General features: G+C 34.9%; 2 protein-coding genes across 2 annotated transcripts; both read left to right on the top strand.

Moving 5' to 3' along the window:
• Positions 1–4,996: 4,996 nt before the first annotated feature.
• On the top strand, positions 4,997–5,816 carry LOC141813674 (uncharacterized). Its single transcript, XM_074701681.1, has 2 exons — positions 4,997–5,149; positions 5,244–5,816. Exons 1-2 carry the CDS (start codon positions 5,063–5,065, stop codon positions 5,814–5,816), a joined length of 660 nt encoding a protein of 219 aa, XP_074557782.1. The 5' UTR covers positions 4,997–5,062.
• Positions 5,817–11,118: 5,302 nt separating this feature from the next.
• Positions 11,119–20,099, top strand: LOC141835953 (ribonuclease TUDOR 2-like). Its single transcript, XM_074723365.1, has 17 exons — positions 11,119–11,241; positions 11,758–11,922; positions 12,255–12,329; positions 12,408–12,521; positions 12,623–12,727; positions 13,409–13,615; positions 13,708–13,923; positions 14,004–14,111; positions 15,542–15,712; positions 16,183–16,380; positions 16,452–16,796; positions 16,880–17,110; positions 17,188–17,376; positions 17,451–17,528; positions 17,611–17,805; positions 19,124–19,504; positions 19,593–20,099. The coding sequence occupies exons 2-17, from the start codon at positions 11,773–11,775 to the stop codon at positions 19,773–19,775; spliced, it is 2,946 nt and encodes a 981-aa protein (XP_074579466.1). The 5' UTR covers positions 11,119–11,241; positions 11,758–11,772; the 3' UTR covers positions 19,776–20,099.
• The last annotated feature ends 1,339 nt before the right edge of the window (positions 20,100–21,438 follow it).

The raw sequence follows: 21,438 nt of genomic DNA, 5'->3' as shown, positions 1-21,438 counted from the left end.
CTGAAATCGATAGGATAAGGAACTAGAGCTTAAGATAGGTGTGACATAGTCAGCCTAGTAGGGACTAACAACGTAGATCATGTCCTGAATTAAACTGGTATAAGATGGTGAAAGGAACAGAGACACAATTAACTGTAGTTGCTGAAGAGTTCAGAAGTGGTTTTGGAATCAATTGTGAATTTTTGGTTAATTGAGGGTTATGATGTACTATTAGGTGTTACTCATAATCAATATATAATTAATGGTTAATTATGAACGACCAATATAAATTGAGAACTTATAAGATCACATGCACTACAAGTTTTTTCAAGAGACATAAAATGAGTTTGAGAATTGGATTCTCAGATCGAGAGAAATTGAATCTAGTTGGACTAGACGAACAACAAATATATAAAATATTTTGCTGGAAAGAAAGTGCAGATGAGCCACGTGGCCCATGTCTTTTAAAGATAAAGTGGGCCCTCTTTGATTTAATTATAAATTAAATTGGTTTGATTTTAATTAAAAATGATTTGATTTTGAACCAACCCGATTTGGTTGTCAACCAAACTTGAGGCTAAAAGATTGGAGTTTGATTTAACAAATTCTATTATTTTTTCTTAATAAAATTTATCTATTAAATATCTATAAATATAACTCTTATAAAGAGTTATTTACAGAGATTAGAAATCTAATTGTTAGATTTTAAATCAAATACAAAACTAATACGGTTTGGTTGTAAACCAAACTTAAGTTTAGCGGTTTGGAATTTGAGTTAATGGACATGGGTTTTAGTTTAGCAAACCAAACTCGTTAGAGGTTTATAAATATAACTCTTATGAAAAGTTATTGGCAAGGTTTAAAACCGTAGCCCTCTTCCTCCCCTAGCAGCTCAACTAAACTCTCTTTCCTCCTTGTCATTGCCCAACACAAAGAATGCCACCACCCAAAGCTTGGGTTTGTTAGTTGTTGTCGGCCATAGAGGGCCTTCTAAAATTCACCACCAGTCCTTAATCCTCCTAGGATTAGTATCTCCCAAGGGTCGATCATTCTAGAGCCAAAAGAAGCTACTACCGACGGTGGAAGTAAGGAACACGAGGAGAAGCAGCGACTATTTCTCCACTAAAAGGTATCAATTTTTTCTTTCGTTTTGGTTTTTGTTTCGGGATAATTATTGCCGTTAGAACATCTACATTATATAAATTCACTATCCTTCTTGACAATGAACCATACAACCTTCGAATGATGGTGTGATCTCCTCTGTTCAATTTGATTCGTATTGCCAGATTGCTTCAAGCCGTCGAATACGAAATCGAACTGTAGGTCCTCTCTCGGATCGCTTGTCTCCCCCTTCGACTAGTATTGCAGTGGAGACACGACATGCGACTTAGAAAGTCATCTCGAGGAGATCTCAGCATGGATACGAGTAGAAGCAATCTTGCTCAAGGTTGTTAGTTAATGTCGTTTCTGCTCTGCGTCATTCAAAAGCTATACAATTGTCTATATCTCATTTACAATTATATTGCATGCATGTAATTCTTTAGATGAATTTTTACATATTTAGTGAAAAAATTACTTATTACACTCATTGCTATGATTTATAAAATCAAAACTTTTTTTTAGGGTGCGTTTGGTTGGGGGTAATCTGTGATTACCTTGGTTATCCATCCAAAGTTATCAATCAAAACCTTGTTTGGTTTAGGTAATCGCTGATTCCGAAGTAATATGTCATGCCCGACACATCAGCATACGTCAGCAAAAGAGGTTATCTAACCCGGAATTAGAAAACCAAGAAAAACTTAGGTTTTTCTTGATTCCGGGGTTAAGGAATTTTTTTTTACAAAATTATCCTCCCCTTACCCTCCGCGAGCAACCGTCCCCGATCGCGAGCGAGCCTCCTCTCCCATCGCGAGCGAAAGCCTCCTCTCCCGTCCCTGATCGCGAGCGAGCCTCCTCTCCCGTCCCCGATCGCGAGCGAAAGCCTCCTCTCCCGTCCCCGATCGCGAGCAAAAGCCTCCTCTCCCGTCCCTGATCGCGAGCGAAACCCTTCTCTCCCGTCCCCTATCGCGAGCGAAGCCTCTCCCGTCCCCGATCGCGAGCGAAGCCCTCTCCCTGTCCGCTTCCGCTTGCTCCCTTCTCTAACAGCGGCGCCGGCGATTCGAAGCCCTCTTTTGTCTTTCCGTTCATCCCCGCATCGAGCCCTAACCCTAGCCTAGCCTACTACCTACCTCCTGATCCTCCGGCGAGCCCTCTTCTGTTGGTGCTTCTTTCCGTTCATCCCCGCATCAACGCTGTTTTCTTCCTCCCTCACCATAATCGTTTGCGCAAAAGTGACTTCAAGCTCTTCAATTTGCCTGCAAAGGTACAACTAATGAGTCTTGCCATTTTTTCGTGATGCAAATGACATTGTCTTGTACTTGTAACCTCTGCTCTACTTCTTTTTAGCATCGATTTAATAGTTGGCTACTCTTTGCACGTGTGTAGTCACTTGTTAGGTGATCTCTCAATGTGTATTCTTCTACTTGCTTTCAGCAAATTTTCCCAGGAATATCAATGTTGCTTAACATATGCTAATTCTCTCTCATTGTTCTTTTCAGTTTGTATTCTTCTATTTGTTTGTCCACTACCTATTTTTGTCTGCTTTATTTGATAATCACTGCTTAAAGTGATTATACTTCAACATATGCTGATGTTTACTTCACTGCTATTTCTGTTTACTGCTTACATTTGTCCAGGTTGTCTTTCTCCATTATTTCAGTTTACTTCACTGCTATTTGTTTGTCCACTTCCTTGTATTCTGCTTTATTTGATATTCTGTTATTTGAATTCAGCTAGTTAGACTTCAAAGAATGATTTCTCTAGCAAATTTGATATTCTGCTATTTCATGAACAGACTTCGAAGATTTCAAATAGCAAATTTGATATTCTGCTATTTGAATTCAGCTAGTTAGACTTCAAAGAATTATTTGTTTGTCTATGTAGCTTATATAATACATAAGAATGATTTCTTCTTTACAATTCAATTAAATACTTGCAACTGCTGTATTTTCATGATAGGTTGATATGGATCAATTAGCAGTAAGGCAAGAGATGAAGATAATTTCTCTAATTATACGCAAGAAGAGGATGCAAAGGAAGTTATTGATGCTTTTATTGTTGGCGGTTGTCTTAGCTAACAAGAGGAGTGCTAGGTTTAGGAGGAGCATATCATATACTCATCAAGCATTGTCTAGATATAATATTAGGTCTATAAACTTAAATGAAATGGTTTTTCATAGTGATCGACAATGTGTTGATAACTGTAGGATGGATAGAAGGTCTTTAGACAAACTTTGTTCTTTGCTAACGACTCATGGAAAACTGGAAGGAAATAAAAATATGTCAATTAGTGAACTTGTAATATCTTTTCTTCACATTATTGCACATAATGTGAAGAATAGGGTTCTAAAACGTCAAACAGCTAGATCCGGTGAGACAGTTAGTAGGCAATTTCATTCAGTTTTGAATTCTGTTCTACGGTTACAAAATATTTTGCTTAAGAAGCCTGAACCAATTCCAGAAAATTGCATGGATGAGAGGTGGAAATGGTTTAAGGTACAAGTATATAATTTCTATATATTTATTTTTAATTATTTAAATGTACACAATAAATTAATTTGATTTATGATACTTATTTGAGTGTAGGGTTGTTTGGGAGCATTAGATGGGACGTATATTAATGTCAATGCCCCAGCATTGATAAACCTAGGTACCGAACCAGAAAAGGTGAAATTGCAACCAATGTCTTGGGTGTGTGCACACCGAACATGCAATTTAGCTATGTCTTACCGGGTTGGGAAGGATCTGCAGCAGATGGTAGAGTCTTAAGAGATGCTATTAGTAGGAGGAATGGCTTGAAGATTCCTCAAGGTAATTAAGTTATAATTATCATAAAATGGGTTGTTATTATATATATTAACACATGTTCACTTGTAATATAGGTTGTTATTATTTGTGTGATGCTGGATACACAAATGGGGAAGGATTTTTGGCACCATATAGAGGTCAAAGGTACCACTTGACTGAATGGAGACAAGGTTACCAACCAACAACAAGCAAAGAGTACTTTAATATGAAACACTCTCAAGCCAGAAATTGCATTGAGAGGTGTTTTGGCATTTTAAAAGCTAGATGGGCTATATTGAGAGATAAGTCATTTTATGATGTTAAGACTCAATGTAGGATTATTTCTGCTTGTTGTATTCTGCATAATTTCATAAGGTATGAAATGACAATTGATCCGATAGAGAGTGAGCTTGATGTCCTCGAGTCAAATGAAAGTGATGATGATGCTGTCAATGATGGTGTTGATTTGATCAGACATTGTGAGACCAGCCCTGCTTGGACTGAATGGAGAGACAAGCTTGCGGATGATATGTTCACGAGCTGGCAGTCATCGGTTAATTAAATATAATGTTCTGTCTTGAAATTTGGGTTTCTATGTATTTGAACTCTTTGATTATATTGTATTTGGGTTTACTACCCATTTCAATAGTTTAAACAATTTGGTTGTATCTGGATTTGATTAAGTTTGAACAATTTGATTGTATCTGGGTTTGATTAAGTTTAAACAATTTGATTGTATCTTGGATTTATTACGTTTGAACAATTTGATTGTATCTGGATTTGTATATTATTTATTTAAATAATTTGATTATGTTTTATGCAAGAATAATGTGTTATTTGGATGGTTTAATTTCAGTTTTCAATGGAAGGACATAGCCAGAAGAGGATAAAAGGAGTAGCAACAAACAAGGATGCACCAACTGAACAAGTAGAAAGTTCAATGCCAACGAAGTTCAAAAGAAAAACACCGAGCACTAAACACTTGTGGACAAAACAAGAGGATGCAGTTTTAGTTGATTGTCTTGTTGAGTTAAGCAAAAATTCAGCTTGGAAGAGTGAAAATGGTTTTCGAACTGGGTACTTGCTACATTTGGAGAAAGTCATGGCTGCTAAATTACCATCCAGCAATCTGAAAGCTACCCCTCATATTGAGTCAAGGTACAAGCTACTGAAGAGGCAATTCCATGCTATCAACGAGATGTTGAATCATAGTAGTGGATTTGGATGGAACGATGTTGAGAAGTGTATCATTGCAACAAAGGATGTCTTCGATGATTGGGTAAAGGTAACTTTTTCTATTTTTGTGTTTAATAGATCACAAACTTTCCTTTGAATGTAACTTTGGTCTGATAATTTTGTTTACTAATTTTTTAATTTAGAGTCATCCAGCTGCTATTGGTTTAAGGAATAAAGAGTTCCCCCACCTTGATGACTTGATGTCTGTGTGGGGGAAAGATCATGCCACAGGAGCTAATGCAGAAACCCCAGCTGATGCAGTAGAAGAGATAAATTTATGTGATGAAGAGATTGACACGGTTGATCTTGAAAAAGAAGAATATGTTGAAGGATTTGATGATGACAACCAGAAGATATCTGAGACTCCAAGTTCATCTGCTTATCCAACAAACAAAAAGTCAACCAGAAAGCAAAAAGGGAAGTCTGATGATGCTCTAGGTGACTTGGTGGGAGAGATTCAAAATTATATTACTTCTATTTCTAAATCTGATGAGGAGATCTCCAACTACTTCAAACAACAAACAGAGAATAATCATAGAAAAAAAAAGATATACGAAGAGTTAATAGAACTTTCTGAATTTTCTGAGCAAGAAATTATGGATGTTGGGGAGTATATTCTCAAGGATGAACACAAGCTTGACAACTTCTTCGCATTGCCAAAGATATTTAGGAGAAGTTACGTGCTGAAGTTGCTCTCTGAGATCCATTCCAAATGAATTAACTATTTGAATTAGATTGTTATTTTGGTATACATTGTTGGTACTTATATTTTAGATATATTTTTGGATAGTCGTGCTATCATTTTGAACAAAACTTCTTGGATGAATGTCATTTTGGATTTAACCTATTAGTATATGTTCAACAAGGCACGGGCGTGTTTCCATCCAGAACAGCAACTAGCCCTGGCCGTGCCTCACAGGCACGGCCGTGCCATCATCCCTCTTCAGCAGCAGACAGGGCCGTGTCTACCAGACACGGCCGTGCTTCAGAACAGAAGACAGCCAAGGCTTGGCCGTGCCTCCTTAGGCACGGCCGTGCCCTCCATCAAAAGAAGACCACTGCTGTTGGCCGTGCCCACAAGGCACGGCCGTGTTTCTCATCAGAGGAGTCCCTGCTGTTGGCCGTGCCTCCCAGGCACGGCCGTGCCCTGCAAAACCTGAAGAAACAGGCTTTGGCCGTGCCTCAGAGGCACGACCGTGCCTTTCAACAGAGACACCACTGCTTCTGGCCGTGCCTAAAAGGCACGGCCGTGCCCCTGAACAGAGCCTTCACTGCTTCTGGCCGTGCCTCCCAGGCACGGCCGTGTGGACGGGGGCGTGTCTGACCTCGGGCTGCAGCTATAAATAGATATTTTTGGGACCCTAGCAAAGGGGGGAGACCTTTGGAGAGCCACCGGAGCTATTCTTGAGCCACCGAAGCCTATTCCGGAGCGAGATTCGACGATCCATCCACCGATCCGGCTGCTCCATCCCATCTTCATCTCATCTACGAAGAGTTCACAGTCCGAGGAAGAAGAAAACCATTGATAAGTCCTATTTTACTGCATTTCTTGTGTATTCTTCGAAATAGGATGTATTCTCTTTATTCTTCTTTGTATTGTGCTCTCTCCGTCATGGAGTAGTTCCCTAGATTCTAGGATGTAGGATAAATCAGGTGTATTTGGATGATTGTAACTTGGATTTGTTAATCTACCGTTTCCTATGATTTGATTGTCTATTGCCTTGTGGATTTATGCTTGTGTTGTGAATGATGAAATGCTTGTGTATGAATCTATGAGGGTAGAGATTAATTGTGATTTGAGGAATCATTAGGCCGTACACCGGGGCGCTTCGTGACAGGAAGAAAGCCTTGAACCGGGCGAGTTTTCGAGGGGTTTCTTAAATCATAATTAGTTTCTATGAGGGATAGTTAGCGGTTATTCATTGTTGGAGAGAGGTCCGTAAAAAAGATATCCTGTGACAGGGGATAGGATTTTAGTAGCATTCCGGGGCGCCTGAGTGACACAGGAAAGCCTTGAACCGGGCTATCTAGAATCACCTTGATCTAACAATGATGACGTAAGAACACCAATGATTTATTCCGAGGATACCTGACGAGGTCTAATTGGATATATTGGTTAGCGTCCCTACAATTGTACAATTATTGAGGAAAGGTAGAGGATCCAAGTCAATCAATCAATACTCTGAGGAGTCCGAAGTCCTAGGATCGCTTCACATCCATTGTCACAGTCGTTTCCTTTCTCCGAATTTAGGATTAAGTACTCTAGAGTGCTCCCTTCTCCCCCACAACAACTCATGCTCATTTTCTCTCCCACCTTTTTGTGCTAAATCTAGTAAGTAATTCCACGGTCCCTGTGGATCGATATTTTATTACTTGACGACAACCCGTATACTTGCGGGGGCCTATCAATATATATTATATTATTAATATTATAATTAATAATTTAATTTTAAAAATAATTAAATATCAAATTAATTTAGTTGTAAAAAATGATTATAATTGAACTAGGGTAATATAGTAAATGTTAAAGTAAGTAATGTATTAAAACTTTCAAACAAACAAGGTTTTGTCTCATTATCTAGGATTAAACCAAACAACATTAGGTTATATTTTATTTCCTATAACCTTGGTTATGTGATTACTTGGTAATCACATAACCAAGGTAATCACGGATGACCCCCAACCAAACACACCCTTAAAGTTAAAGGCATTGAATCAACTCCATGGACGGCCTACACCTTCATCCATATCGTGTTAACTGGGAGGCATAATGGAAGGACTGCAGATGTTCTTTACCGGATGCAAACATGATAGTGACCATGCACACGATTTACAAACTCAAATAGCATTTATTTCATTAAAAAGTGAAATTTATCACTCCAACAATTTTACACGATCAATTTTACGATCATTTATGAGAACGTAAATCTTATCCACTTATAAATATGTCAAATAGTAATCAAGTTCTCATACTCTAAAACAACTCAAATAGCATCTGCACTTAAGCATGTGATGTGAATGTGATGTGATGGAGCAACAAACGTTAATCGACAAACAGAATGCATATCACATCCAAAAATGAAGGAATCAAAAGGACAGAGATACAAATCAATCAACGGATTTTCAATATATCATGAAGGCGATAAAAACTGAAAACTAAAAAACTAATTAAGGATTAACCCATCCATATCCTTTCTCCATTGGCTTATGTATCATTCCCTAGCTAAACCGATGAAACCGCGATAGAAAACAGACGTACAAAATCTGTTGTAAAGCTGCAATGGATCAGTAGGTTTAGGTTGAAAAGGAACAAATTTTTGGTTAGCTTTGCTGAGCAGGCAGGCAGCTAGCGGGTTGTACACGGGAAGAGAGCAAGGTCGCCGACGCCTCTCCTCACTTTATTTTTTCCACTCTTACCCCTCGCAGTCGCTCCCTCCCATCAGTCGGAATATATTACTGAAGAAGAAGACGATGCTGGTTGAAATTTTATGATCCTTATAATTTTCGAAATAAACTAATAATAAAAAAATCAAATTTTAATAATAAAGTGAATGATGATTCCATTTTTATAATTTGCTATTAAAATATTTTATTTAAAATTAAAAAGTAAAAAATAATTTTGATCAAAATATTTTGATGTTTTAGGATTATGGTAGACATCTTATGCTACTATTCTAGCTATTGAAAAACTTCATTAAAATAATTTAGTTTAAATATTTTAATGATTTTATAATAGTTAAAATCTAACACTAAAAAACATATAGTATTTTAATGAAAGTCTTTTGACTAAAATATTTAATACTCTTGCATAGTCAAAATAAAAAATATTAAATAAATTTATGAGAATACAATGAATCTAATAATAATCTTATATAACTCATTCACATCATTAAATGATTATTAGATTTATGGTAGAAGATTTATTTAATTTTTTATGACCTTAAAACATTTTAATAATTTTTTATGGTTAAAGTGACAATAAAGGAGGAGTATATTTGGTTGGAAAAGAATTACACGCAAAAATCAAATGGACGGCTCAGATTATGAAAATTATTAAAAGAGGATCTCTTTTTAATAAAAAAAAATAAAAAGGTAATCCTTTGTTTCTAATATTATCGTAGTAGTTAACACTGATTACTAAAGATATAAAAATAAATAAATATTATTTATTTATTATTATTAAAGAATAATTGTTCTTATTTTAGTGTTCTTATTACAGTTTTATTAAAACTGCCATGATATACTAAAATTATTAAATAATGATAGTTAAAAGTACGTAGTTTAATAAATTAAAATTACTTAAATATTGATAAAAACTATGTTACTTTAGTTAAAATTGATATAATTTAATCAAATTGGTTAAATGCACAGTTTATCAAAACTACTACAGCTTAAATAATACAAATAAAAAAGAATAATATAAATAAAGAAATAAATATCGCTGAAAAATATTTGTGAAGAAAATAAACTTTAAACAAATTTATGAAAAAAATAAATAAATAATCTTTAAAAAATTGAAAATATTTAAAATTGATGTATTTATAATAAATAAAAAAAATCCCTATGGATGTAATATAGTGATAAAAGACTAAGAAGAACAATTAATATAATCAAAATTCAAAGGCAAATATTCTAAAAGTTGACTTTTTGACTAGTAGAAGTTATGTCGTAGATTTATTTGATAGATAAATTAAATAAATTATAAATTTTTTTTATTAATTATCAAAATAAATAAAAAATATAAATAATGTGTCGATCCATAATTAAAATTTTAGATTAAGTATAAAAATATTTTAGCGTTGTACGGTAGCTAAAATATCTTTAGGGTGCGTTTGGTTCAAGTTATGATATATAACCTTGGTTATGTGATTACCAGGTAATCACATAACTAAGGTTATGGGGCATAAAACATAACCTAATATTGTTTGGTTTACTTTATTTATTTAGAGGGAATAAAACATAACCAGTTTTATATTTACTATATTAACCTTCATTCAATTATATTTTAATATAATTCATTAAATGAATAAGTATAATTTGTTAATTTTATTTTAATAAAATAATTTATTAAAAATAATTATTTTAATAAAAAAAAATTCATTAAAATAATAAATATAATTTGTTAATTTTATTTTTTAAATTTTAAAATAAATATATATATTAATAAAATAATTTATTAAAATAATTATTTTAATAAAATAATTCATTAAATTAATAAATATAATTCCTTAATTTTTATATTTTTAAATTTAAAATAAATTTATATTTCTTTTAATAAAATAATTTATTAAAATGATTATTTTAATAAAATAATTTATTAAATTAATAAAGATAATATGATAATTTTATTTTAATAAAATAATTTATTAAAAATAATTATTTTAATAAAATAATTTATTAAATTAATAAATATAATTTGTTAATTTTATTTTTTTTTAAATTTAAAAAATATATTTTTAATAAAATATTTTATTAAAATAATTATTTTAATAAAATTAATAAATATAATTCATTAATTTTTTTAAAAATTTAAAATAAATTATTTTTTAATTTATAAATATTTAAATTAAAATTTATTGAATTAAATAATTTAATTTTAATTAGATTTCATAGTACCACTTAGTTTTAAAATCGGAGGGTAATCATGGAAAAAATTTCGTTAACCTCAGGAATCGTAGAAAACCTTAGGCTGCTGAAGGTAATCACATTACCGGATTATAACCCATTTACTGATGTGGCGGTAATGTTGTATTACTTGGGAATCAATCATAACTTGAACCAAACAAGGTTATCAACGATAACCTTGGACAGATAACCAAGGTTATCAATGATAACCCCCAACCAAACACACCCTAATAGGGTTTAAAATCGTGCTTTAGGATAATCGGGAACAAAGGGAATTTGCGGATCAAATTTTGTTCATATCGATTTCGTGAGGGGTGAATGTGTAATTTCGCAGATAGGAAGGTGATATAAATCAAATTTCGTGCTACCCCGGTCAGCTTAGGTTGCGGCGTACTTCCGACGAACGAGTTCTTCCCCTTGCGTCGAATTTGGTGGCGCAAGCGTCAAGTAGCGTCTTTCTCTTCGCTAAGGCGCTTCTGATCCGTAGGAGGCTATTCGTCTGTGAGATCAGCTGAGGTTAGGCCTTTCTTCCGTAGGTCCATTGCGTTTGAATTAGATCGGGCTTCCCTCTGAGGAAAGATTGCCTAAGTTTTCTCTTTTGATTGAGAAAAGTTTTTTTTTTCTTTTGCGGGGATTATGTCATGATCGTGGTCCTACGAGGATTCTTGCATTTCCTGATCCGGATTCTGCGTTTTTAACATGGAGATCTAACATGATTTTCAATCCGATTAATTGTGATGTCTTTGCTGTCCCCTAGATCTGTGAAAGACCGAACCTTTATGCAAGTTTCGCACTTGTTTTAAGTGTTACCCATTAGAGATATACTTCAACACGATTGTTATGTTTTCTATATTGTTTGTCCACTTTTTCATTTCAATTGATCAAGTTTTGATGGATCCACTGGATGGTCCTTGTAATTATAAAATAAGTGCAGACTCGACTGGACTTATAGTCTACGAATAAACTTTCCAATTCTTATTTTGGGTCATACCTTCACTTTTCTTAATGTGGCGTTTTGTATACTAATTTTAGGCATCAGCTATTGGCATGGCATCTGCACCTGCAACAGCAGGATGGTTGAGGGGGAAAGTTAAGGCCGTTCCCTCTGGAGACTCCTTGGTTATAATGGGAAATACAAAAGCAGCAATACCTCCTGAAAAAACCATCACTTTATCTTCCCTGATTGCTCCTAGACTGGTAACTAAGTCTTGCATGACTGTCACATTGCTTGGAATTATCAGCGAACTATGTAAATCTGAGTTTCTTTTTTTTTCCCCCAACGTCTTGAGTGAGAATAATGCACTCTTTCTCTTTCTTTTTTGTTAAAAAGTTTGACTAGAGATGTGCCTTCGAAATTCATTATTAGTTTAATGGTGTTTACTCCTAATAGTAATAGGTCATGCATGAGTACGCTTTATTTCTTCTTGTATTTAATGGATGAACTACTTTTCACTTGGAAATTGTTCATTGTCATGTGTACCTTAGTTTTTCCTAATGCATTATATTGTGACTATTATATGATGGATTAGGCTCGTCGAGGTGGTGTTGATGAGCCATTTGCATGGGAGAGCAGAGAGTTTTTGAGAAATCTTTGTATTGGGAAGGTCCTTATCTAACTTGTGGATATTTTATGTACCATTAGGCAAGGCAACATCCTTCTCACAGTTTTGATATTTTTTTAGGAAGTCACATTCAGGGTGGACTACATAGTTCCTTCAATTGGAAGAGAATTTGGTACTGTTTTTCTTGGAGATAAGAATGTAGCATACTCAGTTGTTTCTGAAGGATGGGCAAAAGTAAGAATAAATAGTGCCTCTTGTTAGTTGTAGTATACTTCTCAATAGCTTAGAAAAATGTTTGGATGTTGATATTTGAGCTAAGATTTCTTTATTGCCAGGTAAGAGAGCAAGGCCAACAAAAAGGCGAAGCAAGCCCATACCTAGTGGAATTGCAACATTTGGAAGAGCAAGCCAAACAACAGGGTGTCGGGCGCTGGACCAAGGTTAGTACTCTTCCTCTGTTTTATGCTGCTGATGCTTTCAAAATCTTTTTCTGTGCAATGTGATCATCCACATGGGTTTTTCTCTAATCCACAGAAGATGAAGTTCTTTATTATACGTGTTTGTTGTAGATGTTAATGGCTGCTTGATGTATCTCAAACTATGATGAGTGGACTCTTTTAGGTTTGCCTACTCTTGGTTAAGATTCCATAATTTTGCATTGCTGTATGTTTTATTTATGTTAATATTAAGCAATGATCTTGCAACTATAGAGAACTCTCGGTTGAATATAGGCTAGCTCTTTTGTAATTCAAAGCTAGGCTAGTTAATAAAATATGTGCTTCATAGATCTTGTGGGCTCTTGTGTGATCTTCTTTCTTTACCATATGCATTTTTTTCTTCTATTTTTTCCTTTTAATCAACAGTGCCTAACACCCTTGTCTTCTCACTCCAATTTCTCTAATTCACTCACCATGAAGTTACTTATTGACTTGTTTGTTTGATGACCTCAAGAATGATTGCCTCTCATGCTGGGTAACTGCTAAAGGTCAAATCTGGAAGCTTTGATTGTCTTTGCAAACTTAGCTACATTGGAGCTAGACAATTGCACAAATAGATGGTTAGAACCGTACTGTACATAAAGCTGGAAGAATCATGCATTTTTTTTTGGCTAAATCTTCTAGGATCCTGGTGCTTCAGAGTTAGCTGTGAGAAATTTGCCACCTTCAGCTATTGGTGATCCTAGTAATTTAGACGCAATGGGGTTGCTCGCTGCAAACAAGGGGAAACCTATGCAGGGAATTGTCGAGCAGGCTCGTGACGGCAGCACTGTTCGAGTCTACCTCCTCCCCACATTCCAGTTTGTGCAAGTTTTTGTAGCGGGGATTCAGGTATGTGTTATCTCAAAATGAAAATTATGGCAGAGGAACATATATTTTACTATTTCACTTTGAAATGACAAAATAATGAATCATAATAACAGTCTCCTTCGATGGGAAGAAGGCCTGTTAGTGATGCTATTCCTGAGAATGAAGTTGCAGCGGATGATACTAGTGGAGAAATTGCTGGTGAAACTCGGCCGCCGCTAACATCGGCACAGAGGCTTGCTGCATCTTCTGCATCCCTTGCTGAAGTTGCACCTGATCCATTTGGGAGGGAGGCTAAACACTTTACTGAAACTCGCATCTTAAACAGAGATGTATGTTTGTTTGTAATTTCCAGTTTATTAACTTCAACATTTGGTTCATTCAATTAATATTAACCTCCAAACTTCTTTAGGTGAGAATTGTTCTTGAAGGCGTAGATAAATTCAGCAATCTAATTGGCTCAGTTTATTATCCCGATGGTGACACTGCAAAAGACCTTGCACTTGAGCTTGTACAGAATGTATGTATGCTTTTTTATATTTGTACAGCAAACACTGAACTGCTGCATATTAATATAGACAAGATAGCAATCTGAAGTTAATTTTGCTTCTGTAGTCTCTGTCTGATGGATGAAAATGACCTGATTTTTGAAAATCCATATTCATGCTAGATTTTCTTCTAGAGTTATTATTTATGGATGATTTTTTTTTTATTTTTGAATCATATTTCCTATCTAGTCGTGATCAAGGTTAAAAATATCATTCGATGTCATACTTTTGGTCCTCGATCAAAACAATATGGTTTTGGCATTATGTTGTGCCGCCACTCACACGCGTCAACACAAATTGAAATATGTAGATATGCATTTAGATGAGGTTTATTCCTTAGTAGTCTTCTTTCACATAGTTCATCTACTTCTAAGAATAAAAATGCAACAACTAGATAGTAAAAAAATGTAGTTCGATGTACAAAGTTCTGCCAATGCAAGGTCCTCAAGAAGGGTCGGACTACATTGGGTCTATTATAGGAAGCCAATTTTGCAACTCGAACCTGTGACCACGAGGTCACACGACAACAACTTTACTGTTGCGGGAGCTCTTCAATAATTAGATAGTCAATTGAATTAAAATTTATTCCACTATACTTCATTGATATTTGATACACTTCAACATATGTAAGTGTGCTGAGATGAATTCAATTTGTTCTCCTATTTAATATTCTTTCATTTAGATTTTCTATTATATTAATAAAATAGTTGAGTTATAAATGATTTTTTACTGTAATATATGTCGAGATGAATTAATATAGGTTTGCACCACATTACATTGTTTTCTTTGCATCAATCAGCATTAAAGTTGCAGGGAAAATATATTTTTATTTTGCATGAACTAAATCTGGTGCAAAAACTTATCATAACAAGTTCCGTTTAATGAATCTGTTCTCGTGAACAATTCTAGAAGCCATTTTAAATAATCTGGGTGATCAATCTTAAATATAGCTTTTTCACCAAAGTGCAATTCAACAGGAAAATGTACCTTCTCAACAACAGGTTGAAAGAGAAAAGTGATACCTAGTACAGATACTTGTTTTATCTTACACTTAAAAATGGATCTATTTAAGAACACAACAAAAAACTGAACTTATATCCCCTTTCTACTTCCCTAAATTGCACCTTTTCTATGTATATTTTACTTAAACAAGATTGATGCCTTCTACTGTGTGAGAAGTCTTATTCCTTATCTGCGAGTTCAATCTGTTTGACTTTCTGCTTTGCTGGGATTATTATTTGCTCTTCCAAGGGGAAAATAAAAAAGTTGGTTTTGACATGAGGTAAATATTTTCTTGTATGAGTTTAGTGAATGTGGAGTAGTATAAATTTACTTGTAAAATTGAATATTCCATTCCGTGAGACAGGTTTCTGTAACAGAATATTGTTTTTTTTCTCCACAGGGTTTTGCTAAATATGTGGAATGGAGTGCAAACATGATGGAGGATGATGCCAAACGTAGGTTGAAGGCTGCTGAACTTCAAGCTAAGAAGGATCGCCTGAGAATCTGGACAAACTATGTGCCTCCAGCTTCAAATTCAAAAGCCATTCATGACCAAAATTTCACTGGAAAAGTATGTGTTCTTTAGCTGGCTTGGCTTCCTTGAAATTGATGCCTTTGCACCCTATAACTTCTGCACTTGAACCCTGGTTTTAAAAAGCTTTCATTGTGGCCGCATATGTTCTGCCTAGGCATATTTCGAAGAGGGCTGCAAGGTGACCACATATGGGCATGTATGGCATATGCTGTCTGCATGTGAACTTAAAACAACCTTATCTTGTTCATTTTGAGTTAATTTAAACTGAAAGTTAAAGCCCTAAACTATCCTTCTCAGCAGCTTAAAACTTGTAAGTGTTAACTTAGGTACTTATTTTACAAATGATAATATTTTAGATATCAATATAAATATTTGTTAATATTTTAATGTTTGACCAGATATATTTTTGGATACCACAACGTGCTTTCTGTTGTGGGCCAATTGCATACCACCTACACATGCTTTTGAAACCTTGATAACTAAGTTATTGCTTTATTAATTTTTAGGTTGTAGAGGTTGTAAGTGGTGATTGCATAGTTGTTGCTGATGATGCTGCTCCATTTGGAAGCCCATTAGCTGAGCGTCGAGTCAATCTCTCAAGCATCAGAGCACCTAAAATGGGGAATCCAAGAAGAGATGAGAAACCGGCACCATATGCCCGTGAGGCTAAAGAATTCTTACGCACCCGTCTTATTGGGAATCAAGTATGGTTCTTGGCTTGATATGTATGATGGAAGTTATGCTAGTGTTATTCTCACAGTTAAATTATTGTCAGGTAAATGTGTCGATGGAATACTCTAGGAAGGTTGGTGCAGCTGATGGATCCAATGGGGCAGTCCCTAATCCGTCTGATTCTAGAGTAATGGATTTTGGGTCCGTTTTCCTTGTGAAGAGTGGAGCTGATGATAACTCTTCTGCCTCAACTAACCAACCTGGAATGAATGTTGCTGAGATGGTCGTCTCTCGAGGCTTTGCCACTGTAGTCAGGCATCGAGATTTTGAAGAAAGGTCAAATCATTATGATGCATTGCTGGCTGCTGAATCACGTGCAATTAATTCAAGGAAAGGGATTCATTCTGCAAAAGATCCTCCAGTGATGCACATAACTGATTTAACCACGGTCAGTAGTGGAATCATTTATAATTGATTTTTCCTGTATGTTTTGCCATGGAACTGTAGTGAAAAAAAATGTCATCTGCACAGGCATCTATTAAAAAGTCACGAGATTTCTTGCCTTTTCTGCAAAGGACTAGGAGGCATACTGCTGTTGTTGAGTATGTCCTCAGTGGTCATCGGTTTAAGTTATTGATTCCCAAGGAAACATGTACAATTGCATTCTCATTTTCTGGTGTTCGCTGTCCTGGTCGTGAGGAGCCTTTTTCAGATGATGCGATTGCTTTGATGAGAAGAAAAATATTGCAGCGGGATGTTGAGGTAATATTCACTAATTTATTATAATTTATTGATAACATTTTTATAACACCAAGATGTTTCTTTTTTATGCTGGATAGATTGAGATTGAAACTGTCGATAGGACTGGGACATTCTTAGGATCCTTGTGGGAGTCTAGGACCAATATGGCTGTTACTCTTTTGGAAACTGGATTAGCACGACTTCAAAGCTCATTTGGTTCTGACAAGATACCAGATGCTCACCTATTGGCTCAGGCTGAAGAGTCTGCAAAGCACCAGAAACTGAAGGTAATATGATTGATTGTTCTTTTCTTTATTTGAACAACTGATATGGATCATATAAATTTTATTTCCCTTTGCAGATTTGGGAGAACTATGATGAAACAAAAGAAGTTTCAAATGTTTCCTCTGCTGAAGCAAAACAGAAAGAAGTGCTCAAGGTGCTCCCACAAGATAGTAACTTTTAAATCTTGGTAACTGAATTTCTTAAACATGATCATCTCAAGTTGTCTATAACTTTAGGTGGTAGTTACTGAAGTTCTTGGAGGTGGCAAATTTTATGTCCAAACTGTTGCTGATCAGAAGGTGTCTGCCATTCAACACCAACTTGCTGCTCTAAACATTAAGGAGGCTCCAGTGCTTGGCTCTTTTAATCCTGCAAAGGGTGATCTTGTCTTAGCTCAGTTCAGCATCGATAATTCCTGGAACAGAGCCATGGTATATTTTAATTTTTATTTAATTCCATCTTTAATGATTTATGTGAGTGACTTGGTTCATTGCTGACTGAGAATTTATTTTAGTGGAAGTGTATCTTAATTTTAATTTTTTTTCAAGACTATTTTTTCATTGTTACTACTTTACTAGAACTGGTTTATCACATAACATTTACAAATCGCAGAATTTGGACTTTATAGTTGAAAATTGTTATGGAGTGATCTCAGAAATAGGAAAACTTCAAAACAATACTAAATGTTCAGCAATCCTTCTTAACTTATACTCAGTAGAAAACTACCAAGTAAGTTTTGCTAAACAAATCATCAAAACTGTGCCAATTAACTCTTTCTGTCAAATCATACTGTCCCCAGAGTCTCAGTTCACACGTTAATTCTCTAATGTGACATGAATATGCTAGAAAATTTCAGTGTAAAACTTCAAAACAATACTAAATGTTCAGCAATCTTTCTTAACTTATACTCGGTAGAAAAGTACCAAGTTTTGCTAAAAAAATCAAAACTGTGCCAATTAACTCTTTCTGTCAAATCATACTGTCCCCAAAGTCTCAGTTCATACATTAATTCTCTAATGTGACATGAATATGTTAGAAAATTTCAGTGTCATAGCTGAAGTCAAGCTTATATTATGTGAAATACCATGGGTGAATCAGGCATCTTGATGATTAGTCATTGGAATAACTCGTGATATATTTGTGGGACAAGGCAATGAAAGGAAGGACATGATTGGGTCCATGCTTGGGTCCACTAAACCACTGAGCAGCAACAATGCAGTAACTGCTCTCCTTTCAGCAATTCTGTAATTAGTTTAAGTTACTCTTGTGTTTGTGTATTAAAGTTATTTGCTAAAGATCCAACATCTAATAAGTTGTTGGTTGATTCAAAAGGATTGGTTTATAGGTGAGTTGATTCAAAAGGATTGGTTTATAGGTGCCTGTATACCTTGTAATATATGGACCTATACCTGTCAGTATAAACCTGAAAAAAAGGACAAAGGAACAATTCCAAAACTTACATATCATTTTCTATTTGATTGCTCGCTCTATCTCTTGCTATAAGTGCTTGCCATTTGCTGTAGTTCTTAAGTATACTGGACGAAAGTGTGCTTATGTCTATGGTTTATCATACTACTACTTCAATATTAAGTTTTTTGTTCACAGAAACGTGCATCTGGGTCCTGTCTGAATCTGTCAACTGAAATTAATCTTAATTGCATATTTCCTGATTTTGTTTCTTGGTCTTATTTTTTAAACAATAATATCAAAAAATGTTGATCATATTTTATTTATCTGGCCTATCTCTAGATTGTAAATGGACCACGAGGAGGAGCTGTGCAATCACCAAATGACAAATTTGAAGTTTTCTATATTGATTATGGAAACCAAGAATTTGTTCCATATAGCCGCTTACGTCCTCTTGACCCCTCAGTCTCGGCAGCTCCTGGTTTAGCTCAGCTTTGTAGCCTTGCGTACATAAAAGTGCCTAATTTGGAGGATGATTTTGGTCTAGAAGCTGCAGAGTATTTGAGTGAGTGTACAATGAACAACTCAAAAGAGTTCAGGGCTATGATTGAAGAACGAGATACTTCTGGGGGGAAACCAAGAGGACAAGGAAGTGGTACTATATTGATGGTGACTCTCGTTGATGTTGAAGGTGAATTCAGCATCAATGCTGCGATGCTTCAGGTCCAAGCTTATCTTTTTTTTTAAAAAAAGTTATATGGATCTTTTTGCCTGTGGTATGATTCTGATTCCTTCAACTAAATGAATGCAGGAAGGGCTTGCGAGATTAGAAAGAAAGAAGAGATGGGACACTAGAGAACGCAAGGCAGCTCTCGACAATCTGGAAGAATTCCAAGAGAAAGCGAAAAAAGAAAGACTGAACATCTGGCAACATGGCGATGTCGAATCCGATGATGAAGAGCTAGCTCCGCCAAAGAAAACTGCAGGCCGCTGATGAAAATCGTGCTGAGGTTAGAGGTTCAGTCCAGAAATATCATATCATCCCAACATCTACTTCATCTCCTTTTGCAATTTGTTTTTTCTAGCTCAAACTTAAGAGGTAGACATTGTTTTTTCATCTTTCAAATAAGGCAATGCCCATCCTTAATCTCCATTCAGAATCTTTTAGATATGTTGTTGCGATAATGGCATGGCCTCCTAGATGTAGTTGAACTCAGAGCTTGGTTTTACTTTTAACTACCGGCATTTTTAAATTATGTTTTTTCAAGAAAACTGGCTGTTTTCTCTTTGGAGTCAAGATTGATGATGTTAGTCCTCATCCAATTGTTTCTGTCTGTCTTGGATTCAACTGTTGTGCTAAATTACACCAATTTAGGGACATCCATTATCGTTCAGGGAACAAATATTTATTAGTTGAAGTATAAATCAATCATATAAATGCTTATTAGTATTTGTGGTATTGATAATGATATGGTATTTTGATTATAAATAACTATCAATATACCAGTTTAATAAAATTAAGATAGCTTTAAATTTGAAGCTCAATTATTTTCTTCATACAATACTTTTTAATAAACAAGGAGCTTTGATTCTAATTAATGTCTTATTGTTTGGTGAGAATGTTAAAATAGACTCTTTTTTTCCTCCTTGATCTATGGTCAAGTATTTTTTTACATAAAAATCTCTTTAACCCATATTTCACAGAAACTTAAATAATGTAAATTTTCTAGCTCAAATATCTAAATATCCATGGAAGTTGAGCAAGTCTAATTATTATTTTTTCTTATTTGAAAGAAAGCACATAAAATATCTGAGTTTGTATTTTGTGAATACCAGAATATTTCAAAATAGAAATAGTCTCAAAGATCAGCACTTAATTTCTTCCATACTCAACTCATCTTTACAGTTTCTTTTACTTCTCTATGTATCTATTTATTGGCATTCTTCAATATTAACATAGTATGAATGATGCTCATTTAATGTTTGATATGCTCTTCTTATATGTAGTTGTTATAATGATGTTTCCGGACATGATTGAATTGGTTATTACGGGACAGACTTGTTGAAGTAGAGAAAGGTCGAATTTCGACAATACCCTCTCTCATAATGGTCAATTGCAGCTTTCTGGTTTATCTCCTCCTAGATGCTAATGAGACTGACTGTATGAAACCGCTAGAGTGGCAGATTTCATCTTTAACTGAAATTATAATGATATTTGAAAAATAAGTACTTCAATATTTCCAATTAATCGGCTAAACTCTGTCTTTTAAGCAAACTAACTAACCGATGCAACTTTGCTATCTTGCCAAATTCATTAAGAGGTTTTAAATTTCGGCAACTTGTTTCAACAAATAGTCTCAATTTCCTTCCTTCCCTTGGTTCGTCTTTCCTTCCCTTGTTCGTCTTTTGAAGTGGACCAATAGTTATTTTGTCAATTTAAACACGTGCCAGTTATTTCTTCTGCATAAGAAGGTGACATATTCAATCTGTATATGCCTTGCTTCAGGATCATAATTTATAGGATCACGATCCTATATAGAATTGATTTGGGATCAAAATCAAATTAATCGAGATTGGATTATAAAATCGTACAATCTTATATACAATTGTACACCACAGTTGATATTATTATCGATACAAATTTAAATTAATTAATA

This window comes from Curcuma longa, chromosome 1, assembly GCF_044706935.1.
Source record: "Curcuma longa cultivar G26 ecotype Majalengka, Jawa Barat chromosome 1, ITB_CL_G26_1.1, whole genome shotgun sequence".
Taxonomy (NCBI): domain Eukaryota; kingdom Viridiplantae; phylum Streptophyta; class Magnoliopsida; order Zingiberales; family Zingiberaceae; genus Curcuma; species Curcuma longa.
The sequence above is the reverse complement of the archived record's forward strand: the minus strand, read 5'-3'. Positions and strand labels throughout refer to the sequence as shown.